Source organism: Rhinolophus sinicus, linkage group LG09 (genome assembly GCF_036562045.2).
Source record: "Rhinolophus sinicus isolate RSC01 linkage group LG09, ASM3656204v1, whole genome shotgun sequence".
Classification (NCBI taxonomy): Eukaryota; Metazoa; Chordata; class Mammalia; order Chiroptera; family Rhinolophidae; genus Rhinolophus; species Rhinolophus sinicus.
In genome coordinates, this window is record NC_133758.1 from 67,187,680 (window position 1) to 67,200,224 (window position 12,545).

General features: G+C 35.7%; 1 protein-coding gene and 1 long non-coding RNA gene across 2 annotated transcripts in view; one reads left to right on the forward strand and one right to left on the reverse strand.

Moving 5' to 3' along the window:
- The window catches only part of COG5 (component of oligomeric golgi complex 5), a 310,758-nt gene that overhangs the window by 241,619 nt on the left and 56,594 nt on the right, over positions 1-12,545 (forward strand). Inside the window, exon 14 of the mRNA XM_019745323.2 lies at positions 124-223. Coding sequence (XP_019600882.1) covers positions 124-223 — 100 coding nt within the window. The remainder of the gene's footprint in view (positions 1-123; positions 224-12,545) is intronic.
- LOC141573184 (uncharacterized) overlaps positions 4,798-12,545 on the reverse strand; it is a 44,387-nt gene continuing 36,639 nt past the window's right edge. The window contains exon 3 of the long non-coding RNA XR_012498853.1: positions 4,798-6,013. This is a non-coding gene — a long non-coding RNA (uncharacterized LOC141573184). The remainder of the gene's footprint in view (positions 6,014-12,545) is intronic.

A 12,545-nucleotide genomic window follows, 5' to 3' on the forward strand; every position in this document is an offset into this window, starting at 1 on the left:
GCAATGAGTGAAATCTATAAAAAGAATCACCATATTGGTTATCGGTTTTAGGTTTATGTGTTGCTCTTTACTTTGTTGATGAATTATGCTGCTAATAATTAAGTCTGTTTTTGTTTTCTCCAGTGAACTAAATATAGCTGCTGTTGATGCAAATCTCACATTAGCTGTGTCAAAAAACGTGGCCAAGACCATCCAGTTATACGGTGTAAAATCAGAGCAGCTCGTAAGTGATACTCCTGTAAACTTTCATGATTGTGTTTAAAATTACTAATTATGCAGTCAGTGCCTGACTATACATATTGAATTGACTGAGTTTACTGGCATTTTTACTTTAGTGAACTTTTGAAACTTTCTGATGAATTTAAACCAGAAAAAAATGTGATGTTTATTTAAAAAAAAAAAAAAATAGCCCTTTTACCACTCAGAATGCAGGTAGGTTTTATAAGACATTTAAAAAAATGCATTTGCCACTTTCTGGGCTAATTATATATGTTTTAAAATAGAATTATTTCCTATTGATTAAATTTTCCCTTTCATATGACCACTCACTCCAGGTGTTCATGCACTGTTGTTACCTAGTGTGAAATTGACTTGAACTGTTAGAAAAGGATTAGAGGAACTGAAGTGCTTAAAATTGTAGTAGAAAACTGTTGATTAACTTTCTAAAGGTTCTAACCCCAGAGCATGGAAGTTTAACTCTAAAATTATTCTATTTGACAATAAAACAATAGCTATATATCTGAATCATATCTTAATTCTGTACATTAATGTTTTAAAGCACACCTTTTAACTAGCTTATATACTGTCTACTCATATGCTAACTGAAATCTGAAGAATAAGGCTTTAGTATATTTAACTGTCATTGATAGACAAATTTTAGAGAATGTGCCGAAACCTGATATCTCTATTATCTTTATAGGGTAGCCAACCATGTTTCCGTTTAATCTCTCTGACTGCTTCCAACTGATGCATCATAAAATGAAGTAATCTGGTTTTCCTGATGTCCTAGTAGTTCAGTTGGTTCTGGAATAGTTTTTAGGGTAGGTTAGTAACAAATTGAACTGAAGGAATTTGTTTAAAATGATCCTTAATGATAACAGTCATATCATGAGGCTTCCTACTTTCAGCTCCAAAGGATGGCCAGACTTTGTTTGCATATTAACACGGAGCTATTTTCCATTCAATTGTTCGTGCAGCCTTGACAGAGAATTTGAAGCATCTTTTTGTAAACTTTTGCTTATTGAAAACTGGCCCTACAGAGATAGTTGGAGCTCTTTGTAGGTAATGACGTTGCTGGAGGCTCACAGGGATGTCCAAGAAAGGACTCAACTCGGAGCAGCAGTGACTGGGTTCTTGTGTCCATGCAAGAACGAGTTCAAGAGTGAGGCAGATGCAGGAAAGCGAAAGTGATTTATTGAAAATGGAAGTACACACTTGAGAGGAAAGAGCGGGAAAACTCAGAGAAGAGTTGGGGAATAAGTCGCAATCAGGGGTATTTATCCCTCCCTGAGGGGGAATTGGTAAGGTCCCATTGACGTGGTTCATTCAAATCCTTCCCCTGGGCAGGACCTTCCGTTTCTTCCTGTTTTTGGTTCCTCTGGATGGTCATGGCGCCAGATGCATGATGGGAGTGTAGTAACAGCAATGTAAATGACGTTGGAATGTTACACTTAGCTAAAAGTCAGGTCCGTGTCATAGGGATCAGCTGAGCTAGAAGACACTGTTCTTGTTTTTCTCCAGCTGCAGGGACTGTGAATGCATTCACTTTACTACTTGTGTAACCATGTGTAACCTCACGCTGTATCCTGGAGGGGGCTGTCAATTTCCTAGGCGACATATCCTGCCTCAATTTGATGACTAATTGTTGTCTCAAGCTTTTTTAATAGAAGCTTTATTGTGATGTTCATTTATTTCATTTATAGAAATAAACCATGCTTTTTAAAAACATGGTTTATTTCTATAAATGAAATTCAGTATTATATCCAGTAGTTTACTGTAATTACTGAAAATGTCAGGAAAATAATGCTTATGAGATGGTCCCACCTGAGGACATTATTATAAGGAAGAGTCAGCATATATTTATAGGAAATATTTTGCTTTCTTCGGCAGGAGGAAGCATTGGTAATGTAACTTGTGACATCAGTTAAGGCAATTAATGGCAAAAGGTGTTGACGAAATTAAAATATATCAACAAACATCTAATTGAATTGATACTGTTAATCAAATAGTCTGTGACCCTAAATTACTCAGGCCCACCAAGCATTCTATGCTGAAGGTTAATAGAAAGTCAGTCACTGACTTTAAAAATTTTTAAGTGAGTTCTTTTTCCAAAGTAAATTTACTTTTCAGCTTTTATTTTAGCATGTAAAGAAAGCCTAAGCATTAAGTCAGAGTACAAAGCATCATTTACTTTATTTTTGAAATATATTATTAATGACAAGTTACATTTTAGTGTTTACCTCTTTTTTTTTTTTGGCTGTTAATAACAATATTTCTGCTACTCCTTTATGTTTTTAAATTTGATCTATTTTGTTCTTTGATCTTGCCATATCCCTCTTTTTTGAGTTATTTCACTGGAAACATTTAGAGGAAAATAGCCAAAGTCAAGTTTTTAGTAGGAGAGAGACTTGAAACAGATTTTTAAGTAGAGTTATCTCCTCTATCTGTAAATGGAAATGTTGACTTGGAATTTGGTATCATATCTAAGTCTAAAACTGGAAGATTCTTTTTGTGGATAAAATATTTACGCCTCAAGTCCACAAGGTTGAAAAGTGACAGAAATCAGATCGATCATTAATTGAATGTTCAAGCAGTGAGATAAAGGAAAGCTAGAATTTTAAAGTGAGCGTTTTCAAAAAGGGTGATTTGAACATATAAAACTTGAAAAATAAGATGAGCAGCTTCCCAGGATCCTAAATTTATTTCCCTAAAGGTTAGTTATGGAAGTTTCTTGGCTATCGGAACATTTTCGTGTACCTAACTATGGCTTTAACTCACATCAAGACAAAAGGATTTTTTTAAAGTTGGTGCTTTCTGTGGATCATCGTTATGGTCATCTAAACTCATTATGTGTATCCGGATACATTCTTCCACATGTCCATAAAAATTATATGCTGTTCCTTTTCAACCTCATTATTTTAATATTCTAGGGTATACTAGAATATAACACATAAAGTATATTTATGGTACATATATATGCTTACAAAGATCTGAAATTATTTTATCGTTACACATGTATATATGTATTATTTTTCTAAAGCTTTTCTATTATTAATCACCAAAATTGTGTGTCATACAAACCTAAACCTGGATAGGGACAAATTCCTAAATGCTTTTTTCTGACTCTTAAATGGTACCAGATAATTCATTTTTTAAGGTTAGGGTAGGGCCATAAAAATAACTACCATTATTAAGCATTTGTAGTAGCTTGGATTGTGCCAAGCCATTTTCAGTATTATCTCATTTATTTCACAACAATCCTATGAAATGGAAGTAACAGTATTTGCCATTATAAAATGTGGAAATTGAGGCTGAGAAAGGTTAGTAGTATGACCAGTATAAACTGCTAAAAATAAAATGCCAGATAGCAAGTATTAAAACGAGTATTCAAACTGAGATTTCACTCTAAACCAAGCTTTGAAACTCTTGAGTCTTAACACAAATACATCTTTCTTTTTTATTTAAGAAAAGTAGGATTGTGCTATACATACTGTTCTGTAATTTACTCATTCACTTTACAATATGACGTAGAGATCTACATCTACTCTTTTAATATACGTATAATGTATTTTATTTATGTGTCATAGTTTATTTAATTTCTGTGTTCTTAATGGATGGTGTGTTATTACATTCGGGTTGCTATTACAAAATGCCGTAAGCTGGGTGGCTAATAAACAACAGTGATTTATTTCTCATAGTTCTGTAGACTGGGAAGTCCAAGATGAAGGTACCAGCATATCCGATGTCTGGTGAGAGCCTCTTTTATGCATGGTTCATAGGTCGCTATCTTTTCCCTGGCACCTTATAGGGTGGAAGTGGCAAAGTTTTCTCAAGCCTCTTGTATAAGGCCACTAATACTATCCATGAGTACTGCACCCTCATGAGCTCACCTCCCAAAGGCCCCACCCCCTAATACAATCACCTAGGGCATATGAATTGGAGGAATAATAAACTTTCAGATGATAGCAGACATTTAGATGGTTTAGTAGTTTAATTTAGAAATGATAGGGATTTATCCTTGAATTTTCACATGAGTTACACACAATAGGGTTTCCTTCCTCTAATATGTATTTAATTTAGTATGTGTCGTGTGAATACCAGCTCCCAAGGTGCTCTTTTGTGAAAATGAGATCAGTGTAATATTTTAGACTTTCTTCATTTGAAAATTTGTATTCATTTGTCTTGACAGTAGTTGTGAAGTTATAATTTACTAAGTAGAATTTTACGTTCAAAATACACACAAACACCTATAGATGTATATATATCATAATCTTTTATGATTGAACTGAACAAATTGATTACTTAACGGTAATGTATTGGTAATTTGTATGGTTCTGAAATATGACCTTTTGAAGAATGTCACTAGACCTTGCTATGGCAATTTGAATAATTTTTTTGTCTTCTGTATATTAAAAGGAAATTAAAATATTTACATATAACGGAATTGTTTTATAATTTATAGGCTTATAAACTTGTGTGATACAGAATTATAGGCAAATATACTGATAAGTATTCCTTTTAAAAGGTAAATTGTCAGTGAATTTTCCAATAATAACTGTTATTATCTGATGGTTTCAGAGAATGACATCTAGAATTTTAGTGTATAAATGTGAAATATTATAAACTGAGAAAGTAGATTGGCATTTAATTAGGTTGCAGACCATTTGAAACAATAATAGGAATGACATTTAAGGGGAGGTTTCAACTTCAGTGCAGGTGAAGGGCTGCATATGAGGTTAATAGTTCTAGATGGTACTAGGGCTTTTTAAAGGTTTGTAAATGTACACTTTATTGTTTGTATAATTTCATAAGTAAGTTGAAGACTTGACATTTCTATAATGGAATAAAACCTACATGTGTGACATTTAAATGATACAGAAACATGAGTTCTACTTTTTTAGTTTTAAAAGGATTATTTAATGCAGATTTAAATGTCATCTACCTGGATACTGCTCAATATATCATATGGGAATGACCTATAGTATAATTCAAATAAAGATTTTAAAAAATATGAAATTGCTAGAAAGAGTTTTTATATTACGTGCAAACAAATGAAGCATATCAGTAGATCTCTTGGACAAATGCACTTTAGCTTAATACAAATACACTCATCCCTTTGGATTACCTACCCTCTTGATTCTTTAGACTTTCTGCTCTTTCTTACCTCTGTGTACTCTTACATTAGGCTATTTTAGGATCACTTCTCCTCTTCTTTAAGTTAGCTCTGACTTGTTTCCCCAGCTTGTGAGAGCTTGATTTTCTGGGTGCTGTGCCAGCTTAGTAGTAGTTGGTCGTGCTTGTCTAAGATTCATGAGGCCAAAGTGAAGACAGAAATGTCAAATATTGGTTATTGTCAGTAGGAAATATTTTCAGGAGAAGGTCAAACTTCCGGATTGTCAGTTAAAGTCTGTCAAAGTCTGAATTCCTTTTCTGTTGCCACAAGCACGTTGCCTAACAGACAAGCACAGGACCTGAGGGGCATGCAGTGGGCAATTATTCCTAATACCTCTCAGGGCAGATGGGGCAGCCAGGTGCGTGCTGAGCGAGGCAGGCTTTGCTCACCGCAGGCTGGCTGTGGGTCTGGGCGGGCCTTACCAACAGCTCTGTCTGCAGGCTCTGATCCTGGGCTTGGGCTTACTGTGAAGGTAGAGAGAGCATCCGCTTTAGTCTGGCTCACCAAAGCAGCCCATCCGCAGTGCTGTACTAGACAGCCGACTGACGATGTGGATGCAGAGAGGGGTGAAGGCTCAGTCAGGACCACCTAGGCTTTCTGTCACAAAGCCAACTTGGGAACCTGGCAACAACAAAAAAGAGCTCATAAACTTTTCCTGTTATACCTACAGGCCTAATCTCCCTTACTGAATCCTAATAGTGTGTACTAAATTTTTTAAATATTTATTTTATTGAGATATAATTGGCCTGTAACATTATATTAGTTTTAGGTGCACGACATACATTTTTTTCTTATGTTGAGAACTTTTAAGATTGACTGTCTTCGAAACTTTCAAATATACAATACAGTATTATTAACTGTAGTCCCCCTACTATACATTACATCCCCATGATTTATTTATAACTGGAAGGTTGTACCTTTTGAACATCTTCACTCATTTCTCCCATCCCTCAGCCCCCACCCCCTTGCCTCTGGCAACCACCAATCTGTTCTCTGTATCTGTGAGTGAGTTTGTGTTTTATTTTTACATTCCACATATAAGTGATATACAGTAATTGTCTTTCTTTGTCTGACTTATTTTATTTAGCATAATGCCATCAGGATGCATCCATGTTGTCACAAATAACGGGATTTTCTTCTTTTTATACGCCTGAATAATATTTCAGAGTGTGTGTGTGTGTGTGTGTGTGTGTGTCACATTTTCTTTATCCATTCATTTGTCCATGGACATTTCAGTTGTTTCCATGGCTTGACTAGTGTAAATGATATTGCAGTGAACATAGAACTGCGGATATGTTATGAAATAGTGATTTCATTTTCTTCCGATAAATACCTAGATGTGGAATTGCCAGATCATATGGCAGTTCTTTTTTAATTTTTTGAGAAACCTCCATACTGTTTTCCATAGTGGCTGCATCAATTTTCAATTCCACCTAGAGTGCACAAGGGTTCCCTTTTCTTCACATCATTGCCAACACTTGTTTGTTGACTGTTTTTGATAATAGCCGTTCTAACCGGTGTGAGATGATATCTTATTGTGGTTTTGATGTACATTTCCGTGATGATTAGTAATGTTGAGCATCTTTTCATATGTCTATTGGCCATGGGGGTGTCCTCTTTGGAGAAATGTGTTCAGATCCTCTGCTTATTTTTTAATTGTATTATTATTATTTTTTTTGCTATTAAGTTATATGAGTTCTTTATATATTTTGGATATTAACCTCTTGTCAGATACATGATTTGCAAGTATTTTTTTCCAAGTGTGTATTAAATTTATGACATTTGACTATCAGCTTCATAGCCAAAGAAAACAGAAAGTTATTAATATGTTAAATCATTTAATGATTTTAGTTAATGTTAATATTACTTTAAAACACTCATTAGCGTTTTTCTAATAGGCTTCATTTGATGATACATGTATATCTTATCACATTTTCTAATTTTTATTGTTCTAAGCCTGTTTTCATTACTATAAGCATATAATATGCAGATAAATATTTTCCCTCTTCTATTTTTTATTTATCTCTTTCGTTACAAAATATACTGAAACTGGAGTTTCTTCAGTCTCTGAATAAATAGAATTTTTTTATACCAACTCCAAGAAATACAAATAGTAGTTAGAGACTTGAAGAGAAATTGGACAATTGGATTATGCCCTATAACTTTTTACTGCCATGTTAGCACTTCGATACCACGAAGATTTTCTTAATATATTATTCATTTTTTCCTACATGTTCTCATTGGCAGGATTAGTCTGAATTACCTGGTCCATTTTCACTGGAATTGGAAGTCTTAACACTATAGGGCTTTTATATCCTTTTAGGCACATTAGTGATCAAGATGAGCTTTTAATCTTATCCCTGTTCCAAGGAATAGGAATATGATTTAATTCCCTGATTATCCTTCCCAATTATACTACATGTTTGCGAGTGTTTCTGGGAGAGAAAGTTGTCAGCATTTAGTCAGGTTAGGCTGTGATTCACTCAGAGCACCCTCTTCCCTGATACACACAGACAGCAAATACAGGAAACAGTAAAGCTGTATCAGACTCACAAAAAACAGAGCTAACCTCCATTTACCTGTTAGGGCTGCAGTGGGCATCACCCTAGTGTGACAGGAGGCAAGGTTGCCTTGCAAATGGAACCAAGGCCAAAACCTGCTCAGGAGTGGGATCTGCAGTATCCCAGTGCGATGGATAGATATGCTCTGAAATGGAGAGCTGTGATGGTGAGGAGGGAGGGTAGCTGAAAGGGCAACCGTAAAACCCCCATGCACCAGGGACAGACAGACAGTCAACAGAAGACACTCGAACAAATGCCTCCTTTTAAAAATTAGGATGCAAACTAAAATTCACTGCATTTCAGTATAAAAGAACTCATTTGCATTTTAGAAGCTATTGATTGTCTTAATTATCCTTTACCATATCAAGCACATAGCACACTGGGGACGAAAAGGATTTTTCTGAAAGTAACCTCACAGGGTAATCTGATCCTAAGTTCCTAACTGGGCAGGTCATGATAGGTAGTCACACCCCAGGCCTGTAACTTTTTATTAAAGTTTGTCTTTGCCTTAAGCAGGTCCTGTGCATTGTTTCTGTATATCTAGGTTAACATACCTTTGAAAGAAGTAACCACCCTCAAGAGAGCAGATAATCTTGTTAACTAATCCCCACCTTGTTTTTTCCCACCTCCATGTAATCTTACTTACTTCCCTCCTTAATTCCAAATACATAAAAGTAACTACAAAACTGTCATTCTCCGGAGCATTTGAGATCTTGCTCCCCAGTGAGGATGGAAAAGGGATATAGGTTAAACCTGACTAGCTCAGGAGCCTGAAAATAACCACATAGGATGGCGTGAACATAAAAATTCCTAACTAAGGTGGGTCATGGCAGGAAGTCGCATCTTTAGCCTGAAGCTTCCTTGATAAAGTCAATCTTGACCTTAAGTGAGCCTGTCTGTTGTCTTTTTGCATCATCTGGGATAACATCCTCGGACCAGAGCAGGAAACTACAGAATCCCTCATTATTCTTGTCCCCTGATTCCCTATGTGCTGCAAAAAAGTGAACTATTAACTATCCCGTACCCACCTATGTGAAAGAAGTACCTGTATCTCCAGTTTACTTTTATCCAATCCCAGAGAATTCCCCCCTTTGCTTTCTCCCACCCCCTTAATCTACCACCAGTGGATTTCATGTAACCTTCCTCCTTTGAGTCTATGTATAAAATAAGCGGCAAACTGCCATTTTGTAGAGCATTTTCTCAATCCGTTGAGATTTTGCTTCCTGGCGATTGTCAGTTTGGCTCAAACTCTTACAGGCTTTTTCTTAGGCTGGGTGTTTTTTCGTCGACACCAGCATATGTCCTCAGTTTGGCTCAAATAAACTCTTATAAAAATTCTCGGCAGATTTGGATTTTCTCATGTCAGGAGCACTTCCGGGCAACTAATTAACTTTTACTCAATTCATTAGCATGAATTTGTGCCAATTTAGAATTTAGAAGACATACATTTGAAAATGATGCATGTGGAAAGTGTTTTCTCTGTGATGGGAGTCAAGAAATCTTAGGGTCAGAATTGTTATCTGAGGAGGTCTGTGAAGGGGTTTCAGAGGATTTGTGAACCCCAGGAAGTTATAAAATGTTACGATATGTGAATTTTGGTGGGGAAATGTAGAAACAGATTTCAAAGAACTCTATGACCCCTCCTCCCAAAGTAACTGAAAAATATTTGGAAAATATCACAAATATTTTGAAATTAAATGACATACTTTTAAGTAACTCCTGGGTCAAAAATGAAAATGTAAAAATATATTTTGAACTAAGTAAAAATCAAAATATAAAATATCATCAAACTTAGTGGAATGCAATTAACTTAGGAAAACTCATAGCATTAAATGCTTATATTGGGGGGTGGTTCTCAAATAAGTGTTCTAATCTTCCACCTTAAGAAACTAGGGAGGTGAAAAATAGTTGATACCATAAGTAAGTCTCCTCTGACCATCTCTCTACACAAAAAAGAAAAACTTTGAACATCACATTAAAACTGCCATTTTTTTCCTTGAACAAATTTAATTAGAAAAAGTGGGTAGGATTTGGGCAAAATTATTCCACAACTAATTATGTTTATTTTGTTGTCAAATCATTCATTGCAACCACTCTGGAACCATTTACCCATTAGCTGCTTGTTAAGTTATGTTAAGTCTGTATTTTTAAACCACTTTTTTGGGGCATTGTTTTTTTGCATCCAAAAGCATTAATTGATACACAAGGTATATTATAATGACAATCTTTTAATAAAAATTATAGGGGCCGGCCAGGTGGCTCAGGTGGTTGGAGCTCCATGCTCTTAACTCCGAAGGCTGCCGGTTCGATTCCCACATGGGCCAGTGGGCTCTCAACCACAAGGTTGCTGGTTCAACTCCTCGAGTCCCACAAGGGATGATAGCGCCCTCTGCAACTAGCAATGGCAACTAGACCTGGAGCTGACACAACTAAGACTGAAAGGACAACAACTTGACTTGGAAAAAAAGTCCTGGAAGTACACACTGTTCCCCCAATAAAGTCCTGTTTCCCTTCCCCAATTAAAAAAAAAAAAAATCTTAAAAAAGAATTATATATACAGAGGGTGTCAAAAAAATGTATACAGTTTTTAAGAAAGGAAAAAACTGTATTAAAATTGTAATATGCAATATATACCGATAAAAGATGAATACAAGTCACATTTGACTTCTGCAATTACAAGAGGTGCTCAAATTGGTTATATCAGCATAATTTTAATATAGTTTTTCCCTTTCTTAAAATGTGTATACTTTTTTTTGCACCCTCTGTATTAAAAAACAATGAGAAAATGGGGGGGAGCAAATTAAATTCATAGCAAGTAGAAAGAAGGAAATAATAAAGATGAGAGCAGAAATCAATCACGTTAGAAACAGAAAACCAATAAAGAAAAATCAGTGAAACCAAAAGCCTGTTCTAGAATGTGTTGATATAAGAAACATCTAAAACTGTAGAGAATTTTTATGAGTTTATTTGAGCCAAACTGACAACAGTTGCTGGGAAGCGAGATCTCAGATGCTTCCCAGAATGATAGCTTTACTGTTTCTTTGAAGGAGAAGAAAGTAAGGTACAGAATAGTTTACAAGATTATGTGCTCTCTTGAGGGTGGTTATGCCTCCATGGGGTCGGGAAGAAGGATTGCTTATGGCATTTCAAGGGTGTGTTAACCTAGATGCACAAAAACAGTAGGTAGGGCTGGCATCAAACCTCTCACAAAGGAAGTCAGAGGCCTGGCGCGTGGTTAACCACCGTGACCTGCCCAGTTAGGAATCTGTGATCAGGTCACTCTGTGAGGTTACTTTCCTTTGGATTTATGACAGCACTACTTTTCCATCCACAAATTTTAAGTAACTTTTGTGAACTCAACATACCTGTAGGGGAGGAAACACTTTCCCTCCACACTCCTGAATTCCATAGGTGGCTCTATGAAATAAACTGACAATAGAGAGATTAACAGGAGGAAAAAGTATACAAATGTAGTTTTTCAATAGTAGGTGCATGAGGGCATCACAGAAAAAAAAAAGTGAATACTGAAAAAGGGGATACGATTTGAGAGCTTATATACTGTTTTAATAGGGGGAGTGGAAGGAAAGAGGGTATAGGTTACTTAGTGGAAAGTGGATAATTTTTGGAAAGGATGAGTGAGCCCTTAGAAGGATAGATGGGAGGCACAGTAGTTTGTGACAAAGTTTGCGTGGGTGTGATGTTTGCTTTTAGTTTCCTCTCGTGATAAGAGTGAATCTTCCTTGGTTGATAAAACTCCCCTGGGGATGATTGAAGACAATTGAGCTCCTTTGGGAGGATCTGCTTTTAGGCTGGGAAGGTGAGTTCCCAGGAAGCCTCTCCCTGTATTTGCTGTTTTTCAAGTGCCTTCTGCTCAAAATAATGAATATACCAAGACAATATTTCGGAGTGCCATTCCTTGAACTCCTTCATATATAATGTCAATATAAGAACATCCAAACCTGTAGAGAATTTTTATAAAAATTTATTGAGTCAAACAAAGGATACTCTTGGAAGTAAGATCTCAACAGACTGAAAAAAATACTTTGAAGAATTAACAGTTTGCACTTTATGTATTTAAGATTAAGGAAGGAAGAAAGGAAGATTACATGGAAGTGGGAGAAAGCGTGGAGGGGATAAGATGACAGGATAGTTAAGGTTATGTGTACTCTTGAGGGTGGTCACACTTTAGAAGGAGGGGTCTGAAAAGAGGAATTTCAAAAGTGTGTTAAACTAGATGCACAGACAGTGGATAGGGCTTCGCTTAAGGAAAAGATAAACCTTTTATTAAAGAAGGTATATGTTGGGGTCTATCTACCATGACCTGCCCAGTTAAGAGTTTATGATCAAATCACCCTGTGATGTTGCTTTCCACAGAATCCCTTTTCTGTCTTTAATAAATTATATACAAATCGACTATTTCTATTTACCAGGTACAAACAGAAAATAGAATTTATTTTAGAAAAACATTATTTATAGTAGCATTCGAAAATATCAAATTCCTATGAATAATTTGATAAAATAGGAACAAGACTGCACTGAAAACTGTCATAGTAAGAAAAATTAAAGAAGAATTAAATACATGATGGTATATA